The sequence below is a fragment of the Gymnoscopelus microlampas genome (genome assembly GCF_963454915.1).
Source record: "Gymnoscopelus microlampas genome assembly, chromosome: 8".
In the NCBI taxonomy this organism is placed as follows: Eukaryota; Metazoa; Chordata; class Actinopteri; order Myctophiformes; family Myctophidae; genus Gymnoscopelus; species Gymnoscopelus microlampas.
In genome coordinates, this window is record NC_139945.1 from 34,285,280 (window position 1) to 34,307,506 (window position 22,227).

Below are 22,227 nucleotides of genomic sequence, written 5' to 3' on the forward strand. Positions count from 1 at the left end.
TGACTCAGAGAGAGAGAGAGAGGGGGGGGACCAAAATGAAAAACAGAGAGACAGAGACAGATAGACATACACACACAAGAGAGACGTGGAGAGACAGAGAGACACAGAGAGATAGTGAGACACAGAGAGAGAGAGAGAGAGAGAGAGAGAGATGGAGACAGAGAGAGAGAGAGAGAGAGAGATAGTGAGACAGAGAGAGAGAGAAAGAGAGAGAGATAGTGAGATGGAGACAGAGAGAGAGTGTGGACCAAATGGAAAACAGAAAGACAGAGAGAGAGACAGAGACGAGGCATGTGAGAGCAGGAGAGGGGGCAAATCCTAAAATCCCATGAGGAAGTTATTACTTCCATCCCCTTGAAACATACACACACACACACACACACACACACACACACACACACACACACACACACACACACACACACACACACACACACACACACACACACACACACACACACACACACACACACACACACACACACACACACCACTCACACACATAACCACACCTGTGCACGCAAGCATGCACGCACGCACACACACACACACACACACACACACACACACACACTCACATGCACACATTTAGGCCGACAAATAAATAAATAAACAGAGAGGGAAGAGAACAATATCTCCATTTAGAAGCCCATCGTGTCTGGGTCCCATTCAACCCCACACACACACACACACACACACACAGAGACACACACACACACACACACACATTCTCTGCATGGGGTGAACATTAGGAAAGTTTGGGTTCTCCACTTTCCTCATCTTCCCATTCTCCTCCTCCTTATCCCTCTCTCTCTCTCTCTCTCTCTCTCTCTCTCTCTCTCTCTCTCTCTCTCTCTCTCTCTCTCCTCTCTCTCTCTCTCTCTCTCTCTCTCTCTCTCTCTCTCTTCTCTCTCTCTCTCTCTCTCTCTCTCTCTCTCTCTCTCTCTCTCTCTCTCTCTCTCTCTCTCTCTCTCTCTCTCTCTCTCTCTCTCTCTATGCTGAGAGTCGCGGAAGCTGAAGCTATATCTGATTACGACATACATGCTACCTCCAACGACGCATTACTCACTGCCCCACTCACTAGGCTGGGCCGACGTGTGTGTGTGTGTGTGTGTGTGTGTGTGTGTGTGTGTGTGTGTGTGTGTGTGTGTGTGTGTGTGTGTGTGTGTGTGTGTGTGTGTGTGTGTGTGTGTGTGTGTGTGTGTGTGTGTGTGTGTGTGTGTGCGTGCGTGCGTGTGTGTGTGTGTTTATTACAGCCTGAGCAGAAACCCACCCCCTAACTCACCCCCTGGCTGGCTGCAGAGCTCTACGCTGCCAGGCTTTCTGCCAAGGGATTGCTCAGCATTTGAGAGAGAGAGAGAGAGAGAGAGAGAGAGAGAGAGAGAGAGAGAGAGAGAGAGAGAGAGAGAGAGAGAGAGAGAGAGAGAGAGAGAGAGAGAGAGAGAGAGAGAGAGAGAGAGAGAGTCAGAAGGGAGGGCCAAACTGTGTATGAGAGAGAGCAGGGGGTTGAAAAAGAGAGACAGAGGTGGACCTGAGCTCCTATAGGAGAGGCAACACACAGAGAAGCAGAGCAACACAGACAGCAGCCCAGGAGAGGAGACACTGCTTAGACAGCAGAACAACCACAGATACACTCTGACTGTCAAATGATTTGACCACAGACAGACACACACACACACACACACACACACACACACACACACACACACACACACACACACACGCGCGCGCGCACACACGCACACACGCACGCACGCACGCACGCACGCACGCACACACACGCACACACACACGCACACACAGCCTGTTTCTAACACACACACACGTGCAGAGGAGAGGAGTGCGGTGCATCAGCATGTTTGGGTGGAGCGTTCCCCGGGCCGCGTGCCTCGTGTCAGTGTTGATGTGGTCAGCTGTAGCCTATGAGGATGATATCGAGGTCAACTACGGCGACCCCTTCTACAACGAGATCGTAGAGGGAGACGCGCAGGAAGGTACGTTTACCCCATGTGACTGTGTGTGTGTGAGTGAGAGTGACTGTGTGAGTCTACACCCCAGAGTCAATCTAGTGAGAGTACATTTGGTTTGTTCAAATGGACCTGTAATTATGGGTCCATTTGGTTACATTTGTAACCATGTGGACCTGTACTTATGGGTCGATTTGGTTACATTTGTAACCAAGTGGACCTGTAATCATGGGTCCATTTGGTTACATTTGTAACCAAATGGACCTGTAATTATGGGTCCATTTGGTTACATTTGTAACCAAGTGGACCTGTAATTATGGGTCCATTTGGTTACATTTGTAACCAAATGGACCTGTACTTATGGGTCCATTTGGTTGCACTTGTACAGTTCACAGTCTCTCAGAATTACGAATGGATACATTCAAATGATCCCTGACGACTTTATGGTCTAGTGCAGAGGTTCTCAACCTGTGGGTCAGGACCCCTAGGGTCCCCAGATGACAGTGAATTGACAATTTAAGGACTTTTAAGACCTTTTTAATACCTTAAAAAAATAATAATAATAATAAAATCCATTACTGCATCAAAAGTAATCAACAAACTATACATTACAAACTGGTCAAACGTTAGCCAAATTGTCAAATAATATAAGAAAAAAAAGAATCTGTGGAGTCAAACTAAATGTAATGCCTCAACTCCTACATTCCAAGTGCTTGTCAGGGTGGGGGGTCCCTCCCCAGTTCAAATGCCCCCTCCCCAGTTCAAATGTGATTATTTTGACGGGTCACGGCCTGAAAAGGTTGAGAACCACTGATCTAGTGTAATTATTGTTGAGTAATAATGTCGTCAACAATAACAACAAAACCTTTTGTGTCAGGAGTGCAGGTGTGTGTTAGATATGTCTTAACCAGTTAAACCCTCAAGTCTTAGAGAACCGGAATTGAGTTACAACTGTACTTTATCCACTTGTTTCCATCTACAAAAATTACCAAAATCTCTTCGCCAAAAAATAGCTGATCTACAAGCTCACAATGTGTCGCGAATGCTCCCTCCAGAATATGGATGCTGGGAAAGTATCCTGGTTTCCATTGTTACATGGAGATTACTCAGTCAACTTTAAAACATGGACGTTAGGTCACGGTATGTTTTGTATGTACAGTCAGTGTAATAATGGTAACAAGGGAGGATTCTAATGAACAAGGTTCACACAATATCCCTCTCACACACACACACACACACACACACACACACACACACACACACACACACACACACACACACACACACACACACACACACACACACACACACACACACACACACACACACACACACACACACACACACAGTCAGATAGGGGCTTGTGAGGTAGTTTTTATGTGTGAAAATACATGTATGTGCTGTAGGCTGTGTGTGTGTGTGTGTGTGTGTGTGTGTGTGTGTGTGTGTGTGTGTGTGTGTGTGTGTGTGTGTGTGTGTGTGTGTGTGTGTGTGTGTGTGTGTGCCTGTGCGTTTGTGGAGTCTCATTGATGTACAGAATGTGCAGTGGTGGAAAGTAACTGAGTACTGTATTTAAGTACAATTTTGAGGTATTTGTACTTTACTTGAGTATTTCCAATTTCCAATACTTTTACTTCTACTCCACTACATCTCAGAGGCAAATATGGTACTTTTACTCCACTACAATTATTTGAAAACTTTAGTTACTAGTTAATTTGTAGATTTTTATATTATTACAAAACATACATTACCCACTTCAGCCCTATACACATTTCGGTCATTTGAAAACAACCGATCTACAAGCTCACAATGCGTTACGCATTGTGAGCTTGTAGATCGGCTATTTTCAACAGATTTTGTAAAAACTTGTAATGGGACATTCTGCTTTTACTTTACTTTTGGTACTTTAGGTACATTTTGATGCCAATACATTTATACTTTTACTCAAGTAAATGTTTAATTCCAGACTTTTACTTGTAACAGAGTATTTCTACATTGCAGTATTGATACTTTTACTGTGCTTAAGTAAAAAGTGAGTACTTTTTCCACCACTGAGCATGTGTGACATGTACTGTATGGCAACACTGAGTGACACTGAAGGCAACTCTTTCATAATGTGATAGAAGCATGGAGTACTTCAGCAGAGCTCTTCTTACACAGTGTTCATGTAACTCTGAGAGGGTACACATGTAACCTAATGAGTGTACAGTATGTGAACTGACGCTGAGAAACACTACATAAAACTGCATGTATATAAGTCTATTACAGCAGGGGCTCCAGGGTCAAAGAGAGATACAGTACATGGTGTTACGGTATTAGCTGTGTGTGTGTGTGTGTGTGTGTGTGTGTGTGTGTGTGTGTGTGTGTGTGTGTGTGTGTGTGTGTGTGTGTGTGTGTGTGTGTGTGTGTGTGTGTGTGTGTGTGTGTGCGTGCGCGTGCGTGTGCGTGTGTGTGTGTGCGCGCGCGTGCGCGCCCAAAATGTCCCCTCAAGTATAGTAAAATGAGTTTTATGGTTTATTTGGGGAGTTAGGCTTACAATTAGTAAAGGATTCAGGTTGGGGTTAGGTGTAGGATTAGGCATTTAGAGGTTATAGATTTAGTTTTTTTTGGGGCTTTAGGTTACAAATTGGAAAATTAAAATAAAATGAAATTCATAAAATTGTAAAAAGTATGTGTGCGTGCGTTCGTGCATGCGTGTGTGTGAGTGTCTGTGTCTGTGTCTCTGTCTGTCTCTGTGTGTGTGTGTGTGTGTGTGTGTGTGTGTGTGTGTGTGTGTGTGTGTGTGTGTGTGTGTGTGTGTGTGTGTGTGTGTGTGTGTGTGTGTGTGTGTGTGTGCACTGAGATGAGCCCGGGGCTTTTTAGCTGCCTGTTGGGAAGAAGAGCACATACTGTAACATGTAACAAAGCATGAATGACGGCTCACTAGTCTCAGGGATAGTGTTACTGTACTATTCAATTATGGGATTCTTCCCCCACCTGATTTCGAAGCCATCTGGTGTGTGTGTGTGTGTGTGTGTGTGTGTGTGTGTGTGTGTGTGTGTGTGTGTGTGTGTGTGTGTGTGTGTGTGTGTGTGTGTGTGTGTGTGTGTGTGTGTGTGCGCGCGCGCGCATGTGCATGTGCATGTGCGAGAGAGAGAGAGAGAGAGAGAGAGAGAGAGAGAGAGAGAGAGAGAGAGAGAGAGAGAGAGAGACAGAGAGAGAGAGAGAGAGAGGAAGAGGGAGAAACTGAGAGAGACCCTGAGAGAGAAAGACAGAAAGTATGAGAGAGAGAGAGAGAGAGAGCGAGATGGGAAAGTGTGCATGAAAGGAAGAGACTCTGCATGTTTGTTTATGTGCACTCCCAAATGGGATGGTGTGGTGGTGGGGTATGTGTAAACACAGAGGTGTGTGTGTGTGTGTGTGTGTGTGTGTGTGTGTGTGTGTGTGTGTGTGTGTGTGTGTGTGTGTGTGTGTGTGTGTGTGTGTGTGTGGCGTGCGTGCGTGCGTGCGTGCGTGCGTGCGTGCGTGCGTGCGTGCGTGCGTGCGTGCGTGTGTACAGTTTAAGTGATGTGGTCCCTGAGTGCAAAAGCCTTTTTTGCATGAGTTAGCGTTTGTTTGTGTATTAAACTGGCAGGCTTTGTAATTGGTGCCTCAGCAGTAAACAGGCAACGTACTTTATTCTGGGCAGAGCCTGGGATCATTAAAGGTGAGAATGAGCGGTGGCTATGTAACAAATGATGGAAACTAGCGAAACACAAAACATTAATTACAAGCACTGCAGGTAGTTAGTCACTGTCTGGCTGCCAGGGCATGAGATATGGATGAAGGAAAGGAAAGGAAGGAAGGAAGGAAGGAAGGAAGGAAGAGAAACAAACAAACAACAAACAAAACTATCAGAATAAATAAACAACAATAACAAAAAAGAAGAATAAAAAGACCACAGTGCTCTTGTGTGAGTGGAAGTACAATGTGAAAGAGAGAGAAAAGAAGAAAGAATGTGAGAGACAGAGAGGGAGAAAGAAGTGAGGTTAAAGGGATAGTTCACCCAAACAATAACTTTTTTTCTATTGATTAGTCACCCCATGGAGACTCATGGATGTTTTTGTCGCATTCGCAAGCCAATAATTTGATGACCAGTGGACCGGTAGGCAGCAGTTCCGGTAGGAGACACACACCAGTCATCAAATCATTGAATTAGGAACGCGACATAAACCAAAACATATCCATGAATTCAAGTCTAATCGATAGTAAAAAAAAAGTCATTTTGGGGGTGAACTATCCCTTTAAGAAATACCACAGTCAAATGAAAATCAGCTGATATAAATATCTACTTTCTGCTTACTTACTCTAAACTCGCATTCAGTCATATACTGTACATATCCATATCCAAAAATGTACGTTTTCTTTTTAAATGCCTGAAACTGACATGCCGCGATGCAATGCGTTGTGAGATTGTACATTGGCTCAAAAAAAAGAATTGCTCTTAGCTTGTGGTTTATACGGTAGTTGATATGAATGAGAAATCGCGAAAGATCGTTTTTCATTTAAATTGCACACCAGAAATATCAGCAAAATCTGACTTAGCTAAACCAATAAAGTCAACAAAGCCATATCATCACAAACCACAGATGATGTACATGAGCGATTATACTATTACAATCTCAACATTAGCGGTTTAGACTTTCTTCTTTTTTTCCAGTATTCCCATGAGTGCTCAACAGGCAGTAGCCCAGCAGACGTCCAACAGGATCAATGGCCAAGGGCTTATCTTAAATCTTATTTAAGCAAAACTCAAGACAGGTCCTTACTTATCACATCTGACACTATATTTTTTCACATCCTGTAAAATAACACCGATAGAGACTGCTGCTTTGAGCCTTAAAACATAAACCTTTCGATTCTGTGCCAAAACCTCTTGATAATGCCTTTACAGGTATATTTTAAAAACTTTATGGCAGGGGTCTTCAACGTTTTCAGGCCAAGGACCCCCTAGCTGAGAGAGAGATGAAGCAGGGACCCCCTCTATATTGTATAAAATTGTGTTGTAGATTAAACTTTTTCTTTTTTTTAACTTGGTCTGCTCTTTTTTTTCCCTCTACACCTATACCTCTTTGCCAAAAATAGCCGATTGACAAGCTCACAGCGCGAGGCGTTGTGAGCTTGTAGATCGGCTATTTTTGGCTAAAGTTCTCATCAGAAATGGGATGCTAGTGGTTAATGTGAAAACATATCACGCAAAGATTTGGCGGCCCCCCTGTAGTAACTCTGAGGACCCCTTAGGGGTCCCGGACCCCCTGTTGAAGACCCCTGCTTTATGGGAACAAGGTTTCGTCGCTCTCCCATTAAAAATCTGTTTACAGTAAAGGCCTGTTTTTAATGGCAACCATGTCAGCGAAGAAATACAATTCTTTGTATTGAACTTGGTGAATACTGCAACTGATTTGATTCCCCCCCAAGGTTTTTTTGGGGGCTTTTTGGCCTTTATTTATAGTTTTACAGAGACAGACAGGACACAGGGAGAGAGAGAGATGGGGAAAGACATGCAGCAAATGTCGGGAATGGGACTCGAACCCGCGATGCGCTGTCAGGCTACTTTGGAGCCTATAGGTGCCCGGACCGCTACGCCAGCAGTCCGGGCCTTCTTCTGTTATCTTCCCACCTCACTATGCCGCCCTCTTCCTTCCCATTTCCCCTGAACCTCACAAGACAAATGAATCAACATGTCCCTTTCCAGTCAAAAACGCGTTTGAAGGATGTTGCAAGATTGTCTGGTTTGTGTGGTAACCCACCCGCCCCACCCCACCCTAAACCTATGCCTCAGCATCCTGTCTGCTTTCTTTATCTTCCTGTCGTCACGCGTTCTCAGCCTCACACGACTCCTCTCGCTCAGAACTAAGACCATGTCCTCGGCTAAACCGGACAGGCTCTTATCTTCACGGTGGAGAACTAGACCAGTGGTTCTAAAAGTGGGGTCCAGGTTACCCTTGGGGTTCCATAAGGGGGTTCTAAATGGACCGTTTGTAACTCTGAGCGTATACAAATGGAACCAATGGGTCCATTTGGCTCCATTTGTACACTCTCAGAGTTATGAGGGTCCTTGAAATTAAAAAAGAACCACTGATAGACGCTCATCTGCCAAAACATATACAAGACAGGGCTGAGTGCAGAACAACATGCTGGCGGGTCAACACGCTCATGCGCCAACAGCCTATTTTTCCCCAACATTTTTTTTAACATTGCTCTCGCTCTCTCTCTCTCTTTTGTTTCTTCGCCTTCCTCTCTTAATTCCTTCAGCCACACCAAGTCCAGCCCCCTGTAAGTCTTCGGACCCGACCAAATGGGACAAGCTCTTCTCCATGCTGGAGAACAGTCAGATGCGAGAGAACATGCTGCTGCAGTACGCTGATGACATCGTCAAGGTGGAGATGGGCTCACTTCGTGGAGAGATGCTGAGGTGAGGTCCACAAACAGAGTGCTAACTACTATAGCTACGGTATATCAGTGATTTCAACCCGTCGGCCCGGGGACCACTGGTGCGCCGTGAGGGTATTGCGGGTGGGCCTCCAAATAATTGGCAAAACTCTACGATTTTAATGATGTAATAGAGATACATAGGAATACTATGTTAATTCAAGCCAGAACACAATTAATTGATTGATCATTAACACATTGGCTGCCATGGACGCAGATCTGCGTTCATTTGCGCAAAAGCCCGCACACTGCCAAGAACGCAGATCTGCGTTCTTTCAAAAAAAAAAGTTTTTCAAAATAAAAGTTTTTTTTTTTTTTTTTTTTTTGACCCAAAGACCAAGGAGATATGATTTTCCGAAGATTTTGACTCCCAGACACTTCCTTGTAACTTAAAACTTAAAAATTCTGTATCTCGGCTCCTAAGTACTTTTTTTTTCTCATTGAAAAAGTCTGGCAGTCTACTGTAGGAAAAAAAAAAAAAGATGGCAGACAATGTGTTAAAATAAGCATGCTCTGAAAATGCACGCGGTCCAAGGTCAGATGGGTTCGAGTGGGACCTGATCCTGATCGAAGGTTGAGAACCACTGCTGTAACTGTATTGCACTAAACTAGGTTGATCTGGGTATTATAGGCTTGTGCTGAAGCACATCTGAACATGCCACCTTTCATTTCCCACTCATAAGGTTTGTCGCCGAGTACGGAGGCGCCTGCGGCGTCGCCGTGGAGACGGCGGGGAGAAGGATGTCCCTGCAGCTGGAGACCCGTCTGCGGGAAACCCTGGAGCACCTCAACCAGCGGGACTCCGGCAGGAACGCCGTCGTCGCCACATCTGGGAATACCTCTCAGAGTCAGCTGGAGGCCATGCTGCACCAGCTCTTGTCCATGTCCCGCGTGCAAGCCTCCCGGCTCGCCAAGCTGGAGACCAGCTGTTTGGGGCAGGGACCGGAGCCGCTGGCCAACCCCAAGATGCGGTTCCCGGCTCCAGAGAGAGGAGACGGAGGGACTCGGAAACAGGAAGTGACCTCGCCGGAAGGGGCGGGAGCCCTGGAGAAGACCCTGGCGGCCGTGGTAACAGAGCTGAAGGAGACCAGGGCGGCGCTCGAGCAGGCCATGAGCTCGTCGAGGCAGAGATTCCTGCCTGCAGGTAAGATACCATGTTGTTTTTTGCCGCCATCTCTCTCTCCCTTTCATCTTTTCTCTGTTTTCACTCTTCTTGGTCTGTCTCTTTGCTTCCCCCTTCCCGAGACGAGACCAGCCTTTGACCTCCACCTCTTTGTGTCATCTTTTTTCCTGTGTTGACACATTTGGGTCACGTTCCAAAACAGAAACACGAGACACACCCAGGGCCAACGCGATGTTTCCAGGACATCCTGCCCATCGTTGTCCTAAATACCTTTTTTCCATTTCCTCTGGCTGTGTTCAGGCTCCTCAAGTAGTAGCTCCTCTTCCCCCAGTAACATTACTGTCTATCTGGGAGACCTTGGCACGTTGGTTCTTGTTACAGTCCGTCCGACCGATGCCGGATTTTATATATCATGGACATCACTGTCCATCTCTAGACATCAGGATGAATTTATGTAATGCTTCTTTTACAAAGCCATGGTATGTGACCATTCTGTTCCTTTTCTCAAATAAAACAAAACACCTCATCCAGCCACAGGGACAGATTTTCGGACCCTCTGGTCCCGATTTGTCTAATCCTCATTGGCTAAATCTCAGAAACACACTGTGTACAGCCTCGTGATAATTCTGATCAGGGCATGACATCCCCGGAACACAAAACAACAGAACCAGGATCTCCATGCATCCGGAGAGCCATAAGGGTCCGTTTAGCTTGGATATCATGCAGAGGCCCTGTTTTAATCACTTAAACCCTCTAGATCTAGCAAACTGGACCTGAGCTGACTCTGTACTTGGACTAGTTTTTCTAGTCTACACCAAATCACTTTGCCAAAAATCTGTGGTGGAAAGTAACTAAGTACATTTACTCAAGTACTGTACTTAAGTACAAAAGGTATTTGTACTTTATTTGATTATTTCCAATTTCCAATACTTTTACTTGTACTACACTACATCTCAGAGGCATATTTTGTACTTTTACTCCACTACAATTATTTGAAATCTTTAGTTACTAGTTACTTTGTAGATTTTGATTATTATTACAAAACACATTAACCACTTCAGCCCTGTATATACATTTCGGCCATTTGAAAATAGCAGATCTACAAGCTCACAATGCGTTGTGATGCGACACATTGTGGATTTTGTAGATCTGCTATTTTCAAACAATGTTTACACAAAACTTGAAATTCTGCATAATGAGTACTTTTACTTTTGGTACCTTAAGTACATTTTGATGCCAATACTTTTGTACTTTTACTCAAGTACATTTTGAATTCCGGACTTTTACGGAGTATTTCTATATTGCTGTATTGATACTTTTACTTAAGTAAAAAAAAAAAACCTTTTCCACCACTAACAAAAATAGCCAATCTGTATGCTTATGCTATTTTTGGCTAATGTTCCCAACAGAATATGGATATGCTGGGGTTGAAGTGGTTACGATACCAGGTGATGGTGTTCCCCGACCGATCTGTCTGTTCTGGCTCACTTCATGTGATTGTCTGGGCCACAGCTGCCCTGCGTTGGCACGTGGATCAAACAGTGACTAATATTAATGTAAGATTAAAAGGTTGATGAACGGAGGGTGAGTGAATGTCTGCTCCTATGGAGGCGCCGGCCTGTTCAATGAGCCAGCTCTGCTCCACCACATTAGGCAAATAAAAACCTCAACACTGTTTAGGTTGCATTACTCAGCTGCACTCACATAAACACACGCACGCACGCACGCACGCACGCGCACCTTTATGCAAACAAATAGGCACACTTAGAGGTGATCGTGAACCACATACACTATATGTATGCCATAAATGCTGACGCAAGCAAGCAAGCAAGCAAGCACACACACGCACGCGCACACACACACACACACACACACAGTGTCTATAGAGCCCGACAATGTAAGACTATGGCCTACATACAGAGCGGAGGGAGGCATAATCATTAGCAGGTCGGCACAGAAACCACACCAAAGTACTTCAGGAAAGCAGAACCAGATGGGGGCCGTTTTTAACACACACACACACACACACACACACACACACACACACACACACACACACACACACACACACACACACACACACACACACACACACACACACTACACACACACACAGAGAGAGCATGTACAAAATGATTGTTTCTCCACCGTTCCCTAAGGAGGAAGAAACCTGAGAAAAATGTCAACATTTAGGGATTGTGGTCTCTGGTAAAGAACCACCAGTGTGTCTCTCAACTGGGAACTGGTTTGGGAGGGGGAGAGAGAGAGAGAGAGAGAGAGAGAGAGAGAGAGAGAGAGAGAGAGAGAGAGAGAGAGAGAGAGAGAGAGAGAGAGAGAGAGAGAGAGAGAGAGAGAGAGAGAGAGAGAGAGAGAGAGAGAGAGAGAGAGAGAGCGAGCGAGCGAGAGAGAGAGAGAGAGAGAGAGAGAGAGAGAGAATATATATACAGTATATTGTAGAGAGAGAGAGAGAGAGAGAGAGAGAGAGAGAGAGAATATATATACAGTATATTGTAGAGAAAGAGAGATGACAACTGACAGATGGGGAGATGAAACATGAGAAAAGCTGTACTGATGTAAATAATGATAAAAAAGGTTACCACAACTTAAATATAATGTTTAATTATCAGAAGCATAAACACACACATTCGCTCATACACGTGCGCACGCACGCACACACGCGCGCACACACACACACACACACACACACACACACACACACACACACACACACACACACACACACACACACACACACACACACACACACACACACACACACACACACACACACACACACACACACACACACAATCCAGCTCATACCTCCCACTGAGCTTTCCTGTCCAAAACTCATAACTCTCGTTGTTTGAGCTGCGGTTGATGCATTATCTCATGGAAGCTAAATCCCCTAGAAAGGCCCCACACAGAGGAATATACTGTGTACACACACACACACACACACACACACACACACACACACACACACACACACACACACACACACACACACACACACACACACACACACACACACACACACACACACACACACACACACACACACACACACACACACACACACACACACTCTTTGGCACACTGAAAGGTGCAGCAGCAAAAATACGTTTCACAATACAGCACAATGACTTCAGAAAAAAAGAGTGTGCCCTTAATAACCTTTATCTTTTTTTAAAGCTACACTATTCCATATAGTGTGTGTTGTGGTAAGAGCAGGGGGGGGGGGGGGGGGGGGGGGGGGGGCGTGGCACGTGAATGATGTAAAACATGCAGTGGTCCTGACCTAATCTGATCATCAGTTAACAGCTAAAGCTAACATGATGTCAGTTAGACACACAGCCTGGACAATGGGGTGTGAGGAAAGAGAGAGTGGGTAGAGGGAGAGATACACAGTGGAGAGAGAGAGAGAGAGAGAGAGAGAGAGAGAGAGAGAGAGAGAGAGAGTAAAGGGTAAAAATAACAATTCTTAAAATCCATACAAACTGTAACTTGAAGGTCAAGACATTTTCAAAGAGATCGTAACTTTGCAGTGTGGTGGCGTTGCGTAAAAATAGCAGATAATGCTATTTTGGAGAAAAAACATTTGACCCATTCAATCCGTGAACGCATCTCTGTCCTTTTAAGATGTCTTTTGCCTATTTTTGAAAAATCGTGAAAATTTGTGCAAATCTTTGAATATATATTTTCTAAACATCTGTAAAATATTTTGTTCCAGGGACCCCCAGAAGCAAAGATTTGAGTTACAAATGTTTGCTTAAAAATATATAAATATTCTAAGATGTGCACACATTTTCATTATGTTTTTCAAAAATAGCAGATCTACAAGCTCATGATCTGCTGTTTTTGAATAGCCAAAGAAATCTAAAATGACAGAGATGCGTTCCCGGATTGAATGGGTTAAACCTTTGAAAATGTTCACCTAATGTATAATGACATGCCTAAAATAGAGACGCCAGGTTGAAAATGGTTCAAAAGAGCAGTATAATGTATTTGAATTGTGCCAGATGAATAAATATGAAAAAGTCAAAAGCAGTTGGACCAGCACTTTGGTTATGTGAACCCACTTTTCATGGCCATAGAAGTGAGTGTGTCCCTTCTATGGCAATGATTTTCAAACTTTTTTAATTTCAAAGACCCCCATAACCTGTAAGGGTCCATTTGGAACCCCTGAAGGAACCCAGGGGGTCCCTGGACCCTACTTTGAGAAACAGGGTTCTATGGGACACATAGGTGTTCCAAGGGTCTAAAAACAAACCATGATGTGTATGGGGTATTGTAGCCCACCGTGGTTAGTAGAGTCAAACTTCAGGTGTACCACATGAGAAACAGATTCCACTGAGAGATGCTTATCTGGCTCTGACCTCTCTGCAAAGGTCAAACTAATAACCCTGGGGGTCTAAAGAGCTGAGAGACAGACAGACAGACAGATAGACAGACAGACAGACAGACAGACAGACAGAGAGGGAGAGAGAGGTAGGGAGGGAGAGGGAGAGAAAGGGAGAGAACGAGAGAGAACGAGAGAGAACGAGAGAGAGAGATATTACTCTGTTACAAGTAAAAGTCCGGAATTCAAAACTGACTTGAGTAAAAGTACAAAAGTATTGGTATCAAAATGTACTTAAAGTACCAAAAGTAGAAAGTACTCATTATGCAGAATGTTTTCAAATGTATAAAAATCTTTTGAAAATAGCCGACAAGCTTGTAGATCGGCTATTTTCAAATGGCCTAAATGTATATAGGGCTGAAGTGGTAATGTATGTTTTGTAATAATAATCAAAATCTACAAAGTAACTAGTAACTAAAGTTGGAGTAAATGTACGATATTTGCCTCTGAGGTGTAGTGGAGTAGAAGTAAAAGTACTGGAAATTGGAAAAAAACTCCAATGAAGTAAAAATGCCTAAACATTTTACTTAAGTACAGTTCTTGAGTAAATGTACTTAGTTACTTTACACCACAGTTTGTATACAGTATGTGTGATATTCATGCCAACTACTGCACTGCTGTGGCCATCTCTTTCTCTTACTAAACCTGCCTCTCGTTCCATATCAATATTTGACCGAGTCACTGGTGCATGTGTTGGTGAAGAAAGTAACTGAAGCCTCTCTCTCTGCTCTCTCCCCGCCCCCCAGGTTGTGAGACGGCCCTCCTCTTCCCCATGCGCTCCCGTCGCATCTACACCTCCGTGGTCCCCGACGCGCCCCTCTCCCTGTCCTCCTTCACCGCCTGCCTGTGGGTCAAGCCCACCGCCGTCTCCAACAGGACTGTGTTGCTCTCCTACGGAACCCGCCGGAACCCCTACGAGATCCAGCTGCTGCTCAGCGGCAGCTCCGCCCTCTTCACCGTGGGAGGGGAGGCGCACCTGGTGGAGGGGCGGGGCGTCGTCAGAGGGGGCGGGGCCGCCGCTCCGCCCGAGTGGCTCCACCTGTGCGGCGCGTGGAGCTCCCACCAGGGCCTGACGTCACTCTGGGCCGACGGCAAGAGGGTGGCCTCCACGCCCGGGGTGGCCGAGGGCCACGTGGTGCCCGGCGGGGGGTCCCTCCAGCTGGGGCAGGAGAGGAACGGCTGCTGCCCCTCCGGCAGCAGCAGGTCCCCGGCGCCCGGCGAAGGGAGCGCCAGCGGCATGCCGGGGTTCGAAGACGGGTTCGATCCCAAGCTGGCGTTCGCGGGGAAGATAACCGGCGTGAACGTGTGGGACCGCGTGCTGTCGGAGGAGGAGATCTCCCAGCGGGCTGCGCGGGAGGGCGAGGGCTGCGCGCTGAGGGGGAACGTGGTGGCGTGGGGGGTGACGGAGATGGTGCCCCACGGAGGAGCTCAGCTCGTCAACTGAAACCCTGATTCTTCAAACCTTTTTTTCATTTCAAGGACCCCCCAGTTTGGCATGCATTAAGCCACTGACCCCCCCCCCCCCCATAACTCTGAGAGTGTACACTCTCAAGAGTTACAGACCTGTAAGGGTCCATTTGGTTCCATCTGTACACTCTCAAGAGTTACAGACCTGTAAGGGTCCATTTGGTTCCTAACTACCATCACTTTGAGACCCACTGAACTAATGGGCTTGCATCGCTAGCATCCTCCCCATCATCATTGATCTCGACCACATCATAAAGACTTTTACTCTGAAGCCCCGCGGCGAGGACCAAACCGACTCAAACAACTGCTTTCATAATTATTCCAATCATCCTCATCAATCATCATGTACCGTCACCACCACTAGTACCATATCACTGACTAAGTCTTTGTTAATTGTTTTAATCATCAACATCAATGTCTTCATCATCATTATCATCATCATTGTTATCCTCGTGATTGTCGTCATCGTTGTTTAAATAATGCCAAGAGTATCGTAATCTCAGTTATAATCATCATCATCATCATCATCGTCATCATCATCTTCATGAACGCTGATGCTGCCAGACAGCATTTAAGTTCAAATGGAGAAAAGCCAATGCTGTGAGATACTGAAGTTCTTTGGTGAAATGCTTATCATATTCAACATGTAATTATGACAGCCAGAGGCTGTAACACACATACACACGCACGCACGCACGCACGCACACGCGCGCACACACACACACACACACACACACACACACACACACACACACACACACACACACACACACACACACACACACACACACACACACACACACACACACACACACACACACACACACACACACACACACACACACACACACTGCAATAACATAATAATTACAACATTTAAAATGTAGTGTTTGAAGAACACCGCGGATTACCAAAACTATAAGTAGGACTGGAACGTTTAGTGTTAAAGGACACTATTTAGTGACTATTTACTGAGCCAATAGATAAGAGTGACCAAATGTGCCATGCTAAAATAAAGACTGGCGTGTCAATGTAGAGGAGGTAGCCACTGTAATAGTCCTCCATCTGGTCATCGCTGTCGGTGGAAACCTTGTACGTCCAAAACCGTTACTTATCGGGAAATGGGGAGAAAAAAGCACCTTCAAATGGATCCAATGTAATTATTATTTAGTCCACTGTTTCCCAAACAGTGGGTCGGGACTCATTTGTGGCTCGCGGACACATTTTTATGGGTCACGAGTAAAATAAATATCCCTTTATTTTTTGTTTCCTACATTGTGTTTTTCATTATTATTTCAAAACATAAAAAACAACAAAAAAACAAAACAAATGCAACGTTCAAAAGTATTTCATAAATAAAAGAAAATAAGAAATTCGAAAACAGATCTTTAAGAAGTAGTGAAGATACGTTGTGATCTACAAGCGTTGTGATCTACAAGCTCACAACTAGTGAAAATAGCAGATCTACAAGCTCACAAGGCGTCGCAATGCAATGAAATATGGAGATGCAAGGTTTCTGCCTGACAATGATGATGTCTATTCTTTGCCATTTGAATTACCAAAGTGCCTTTCCTGAGTGTGTGCATATGATATGGACTATGACTACAGTATGAAAGGTTAGTGTAAGTAAAAAAAAAAAGAAAAGAAAAGTTTTTCTATCCTTCAAAGACATTTTTGTATGTTAAATGAATAGATGATGAAAAGTTCAAATAGATGTTAACTCCATTGTGGCAAAGTAAATGTATGCCATGCAACATTTGATATATTAATGCAGGCTAAAACTGCTGTATAGTGCATGAGTCCTTTGGAGCATAGCCTGCTAATGGAGAAGCTTAAAAGACAGTTACATTAATTTCTTTTTTTAAAGTGACTCTTCATTTTTTGTAAGCTTTTTAAAGCGTCTTTTGAAACATTTGCATTTGCAACTTTGTATTCCTCAGAATGTTTACATTCCTATGAGACAGACATTTTATTTCATTTTGCTGTCTTGTCATTTCTCCGTAGTTTTCATATAACTGTAGGGATTGTGTGTGTTTTCGTTTTTGTTTAGTTTTTGTGTCTTGGGGTTTTAAATAATTTGTGCCAATAGATAATGATGATACTAGCTAGCTTCACATCCATTTTGGGACAAAACGGTATTTGGAAAGAGAAGCTGTGGACAATGTTTACAGAGTCTATTATTGGATAATCTAATGTGACTTGTACGATAATGTAAATGTTTGCTGTTCTTATTGATCTTGTTAACACGTAAGATTGAATGTATTTGTACATAAATGTTTTTTTTTTGCATTACGTGATTGGTGGGATGGAGAGGAATTTTATTAATAAAATCTACAACTTTTAAAATGATCCCTTTGGTGAATACGAGTTAATTTATACTGTCAATTCAGCAAATACAGACATCTAAAAAATGTTGCATGCTGTATATGACCATTAATAGTCATTAGAGGATTATTAAAGATATACAGTAATCCGTCAATTATTACAGATATTAAATGTATTTATTCAAGTGATAATGATCTCAAGGCATGTTCTCCTAACGTAGCAGAGAAGACATTCTACTCTAGGGTTCTACGGTTATGTCCAGACACCTTTCTTCAGGGTCTCTCTGTCCTACACTTTCGCCCATTCAGCTTTCTTACTGTATCTCAGTAAAAAGCAGAATAATACACAATGGGGATGCACATTACTTTACTATTTTAACCCATTAAGACCAGGGAAGCATCTGTGTCATTTTCAATTTCTTTGGCTATTCAAAAATAGCAGATCTACAAGCTCATTTGTGAACATCTTTGAATATATATTTTTTAAGCAAACATTTGTAACTCAAACCTTTGCTTCTGGGGGTCCCTGGAACAAAATATTTTGAGATGGGGTCCGCGGCCAAATACATATAGGGGGTCCTTGACATGATAAAGTTTGAGAACCACTGTAGCAACATCATTCAAGGGCAATCTACAAGGCAGGTTGAAAGCATAGCTACATACAGAGATAAGGAAGAAACTGCTTGTGCTACGGGCAAGTGTGGGACTAATACGTTACAAAGTAATGTGTTACTGTAACACAACTACTTTATGTGGTAACTAGTGAGCATAACTAATAACTCTTTCCAATTCAATAACGGCATTACAGTTACTGATATTTAAATGGGTGACGTGTTACTAGTTACTTGGCCGACAACTTCGAAGGATTAAAGGTTATTTTGATCCGACTTCTAGTATTTCAAGGTATGTTGTTGTTGAAGACATGCTTCCTCTATCTACTAGTTTTCATCATAGTGAACTACAATAGATGAGAGTTGAGAGTTGTCATCTCGTGCTGCAGCAACATACATTCATATTGAAGCAAATCAATACATGAAATAACCCAATTTACTTTCCCTATAGTAACTAGTTACTTTTATAATTCAGTAACTAAGAGAGTATAAGTCACTTTTTGAGAGCAGTACAATTTACAATGTAGGCATTTAGCAGACAGTAAGCAAAGACAACACAAGGTAATTACATCAAATGCATAGAAATAGTAATCTAGGAACATAAGTATACAAAGAACCTATCATCAGTCTAACAGTAGAATATCCCCCAAAAACAATAATCTGTACATTGAAACTATACACACTATAGGATGCCAGGTTAACAATGACCTGGCATCTGTCTACATAACATGCTATCTAAATTACATGTTAGCCTTTGCATAAGCCTGCAAGGACATCCAGGCTAGGTCAAGTGCTACGGGCTGAGGTGGAGTCTGAAGAGGTGAGTCTTCAGATAAAGTAACTTGCCAAACATTGGTCACAGAACCAAGCCGTACCCAAAACAATAAATAGCAGGCCTGTGCCATGTCATCATGATATTCAGATGGCCAGAACATTATCATAAGGACAAAGGTGAACAAAATAATACCAATATAAAGGTGTAAATCTATCACAATTCATGCAAAGTTAAATCATCACTTGAATGCCATTTATATTAACATATTAAGATTTTTTTTCTCTGTTATGTTATTTTTGTTTGTTACTTGTGTTTCCTTTACTTAGTCCTTGTCATACTTCAATGTTTGTGTTGTTGACAGTATGGACATTGTCCTTTAGGGTGTGGGTGTGGGGGGGGGGGGGTATGGGGAGAAAAAAGAAAAGAGAAAAGGGGGGTAAAGAGAAAATATTTAAGTTTCTCTTTCTATTTTGACGCTGTATACAAACCGTTTTCTGTAATAAATACATACAAAAAAACAAAAAACCATTAAGAATACAATAGTCTCGCGTAGCCAGACCCCACAGAAAATGAAAAACAGCGACCTCTGCTTTTCTGATATTCTGTGGAGTCTGGCAGGAGTATAATGTTAGACTAGAGCGCAGGGAAACACCGGTTTCATGTCTGCCTATAGCGCATCACTTCCGGTTGGTGCGACCATGTTTTCATTCCCACTAACAATATTTCTACACGGAACACTAACACCACTTCTCCCAGAGAACATGGATGGTTTTGGTTATAAGCCCACTTGTTTCTATGATGAAAGAGTAATTTAAAATGTGAATATCTTTCCGTGGTTTTGTCCGCTCCGAGGACGCTATTGTTAAATTAGTTTCGGCTAGTTTCGAGGGGGGAGGGTGGATCATGGTGGATGGACACGTGAATCCCGCCCACTACATTTGATTGGGTAAAGCGCGGCCCACTTCCTGATCTGAAGGCACGCCCACTTGTAGCCAATGCGCACTGGTTAGGACGAACCGCTCCGACAGATTCCACCGCAGGTCGGAATCTGTTCTTGAGAGATTAAGAATACAATAATGTGTCAAAGTTAAAGGCCCACCAAATCAGTAGGCCTACACACTTACAGCATAACTGCAGATGTTGAACAACTTTGCCAATAGGACTGGTAGTGATAAGCTACACCTAACATACAGTAATGAAACATACACGTGAGTCTGACTAACACAAAAACTGGTAATGTTTGTGGAAGAAAACTTTAAAAGGTATTATCTGCTGTTTGAATCTGTAAAAAGCAGGCTGGAATTGTTCATGAGCTGTTACAACAGAACCGTGTTGTGCCTTTTTCCAAAACATATCAGTCAGGGTACACTGACTGCATATGTCACAGCGGGGGAGAGACTCAGAACTTTAACAGCTGCTACATACGAGACTTTACTGCTACTTTAACATCAGGCTTCAGGTAGAGGAGGAAGGACGTTCAAACCCCCTTGTAAATCATCAATATGGCGGAGCGGGGGGCCTTTGTGTATGTGTGCGTGTGTGTGTGTGTGTGTGTGTGTGTGTGTGTGTGTGTGTGTGTGTGTGTGTGTGTGTGTGTGTGTGTGTGTGTTAGAGAAAGAGAGAGAGAAAAAGAGAGAGAGGGGAGGGTATACTGTACTTGATAATGAGTCCAATGTGGTTTACTGTAGTTAACAGTGAAACCTTTACACTGTATCCTGCTGGGAGTTTCCTGTATCAGGCACGCACGCGCGCGCACACACACACACACACACACACACACACACACACACACACACACACACACACACACACACACACACACACACACACACACACACACACACACACACACACACACACACACACACACACACACACACACTTTGTTTGCACAAGTAACTGACCACCTCACATAGCCCGTCCTCGACCTCACCCGAACCTCATTACATCACCCCCACTTCCTCACGTGAGGGAGGGTTGGGACAGAGAGGTCATCTGTTATTGGTTCTGCAGGCTATGTGTGGATTTATATGCAAACGCACGTGTGTGTGTGTGTGTGTGTGTGTGTGTGTGTGTGTGTGTGTATGTGTGTACGTGTGCATGTGTGTTACCATACACGTGAGTGTGTGTGTGTGTGTGTGTGTGTGTGTGTGTGTGTGTGTGTGTGTGTGTGTGTGTGTGTGTGTGTGTGTGTGTGTGTGTGTGTGTGTGTGTGTGTGTGTGTGTGTGTGTGAAAGCATAATTTACTTAGTATAGAGTATGTGTATGTAAGCCAGCAGTATAGCGTTGCTGTTGGGCAGAAACCTTGTACATCCATATTTAAACTTTTTGTGAATTAATGCTCAACTGCATCGTAGAAGAGTATTGCACAAAATGTGTGAAAGTAGCTACAAGCTCACAATGCGTCACAGTGAGAGAATCGTCCATTTTCACTGTTTTAAAATGTCTTAAAAATTATAATAAAAAAACGTTTTGGACATACAAGGTTTCTGCCCGAAAGCCACAATATTCTCCAAGTGCTGACTGTGTTTCCATTTGTCTGCACTATGCATGTGTGGTGTGTTCATGCATGTACTGTACAGATGTGTGTGTGTGTGTGTGTGTGTGTGTGTGTGTGTGTGTGTGTGTGTGTGTGTGTGTGTGTGTGTGTGTGTGTGTGTGTGTGTGTGTGTGTGTGTGTGTGTGTGTGTGGCTGAGCCGTTCCATACAGTAGCGATCCAGATAAATATCAAACATGTTTAAAAATGGCCGGGCATTCCCAACCGTCCTCTGAGCAACTTGGGAGGGTTAAGATTGGATATTGGAACCCTAACACTAGACGATATTTATGCCCAAAATTCGCTCCTGATCTGGGCACGCCCCCCCCCCCCCCCCCCCCCCCTCCGATACTCGGGAGGGTTGTTTCAGACCCCGATTATCTCGTAGTGTAAGGCAACCTTTACTGTACGAATACACTGACATGTTTGATATGTGCTGCAAAGTGATGTCTCACCTGCACAACAGACTATAGGTACTAAATAAGAAAAAGAGGTTGCACATCAACAATGGGTTTTCTCAGTGAAGCGCTAGACCCAAAATCCAGTATACACGTAAAAAGTAGGAATTGAA

The 22,227-nt window shown here is 43.9% G+C and overlaps 2 protein-coding genes across 2 annotated transcripts in view; one reads left to right on the forward strand and one right to left on the reverse strand.

The window, feature by feature from the left end:
* Positions 1-22,227, reverse strand: part of veph1 (ventricular zone expressed PH domain-containing 1) — a gene marked incomplete at both ends in the record, with an annotated part of 190,216 nt that overhangs the window by 147,369 nt on the left and 20,620 nt on the right.
* ptx3a (pentraxin 3, long a) lies at positions 1,483-17,758 on the forward strand. The gene is made up of 4 exons (XM_084065541.1): positions 1,483-1,994; positions 8,241-8,400; positions 9,101-9,561; positions 14,689-17,758. Exons 1-4 carry the CDS (start codon positions 1,856-1,858, stop codon positions 15,384-15,386), a joined length of 1,458 nt encoding a protein of 485 aa, XP_083921667.1. The 5' UTR covers positions 1,483-1,855; the 3' UTR covers positions 15,387-17,758.

Bases quoted from the DNA above. Each gene is read 5' to 3' on its own strand.
- ptx3a (XM_084065541.1), top strand. From the start codon at position 1,856: ATGTTTGGGTGGAGCGTTCCCCGGGCCGCGTGCCTCGTGTCAGTGTTG. The intron at 1,995-8,240 runs GTACGTTTACCC...TAATTCCTTCAG, and splicing joins AGAGGGAGACGCGCAGGAAG to CCACACCAAGTCCAGCCCCC. The intron at 8,401-9,100 runs GTGAGGTCCACA...CCCACTCATAAG, and splicing joins CTTCGTGGAGAGATGCTGAG to GTTTGTCGCCGAGTACGGAG.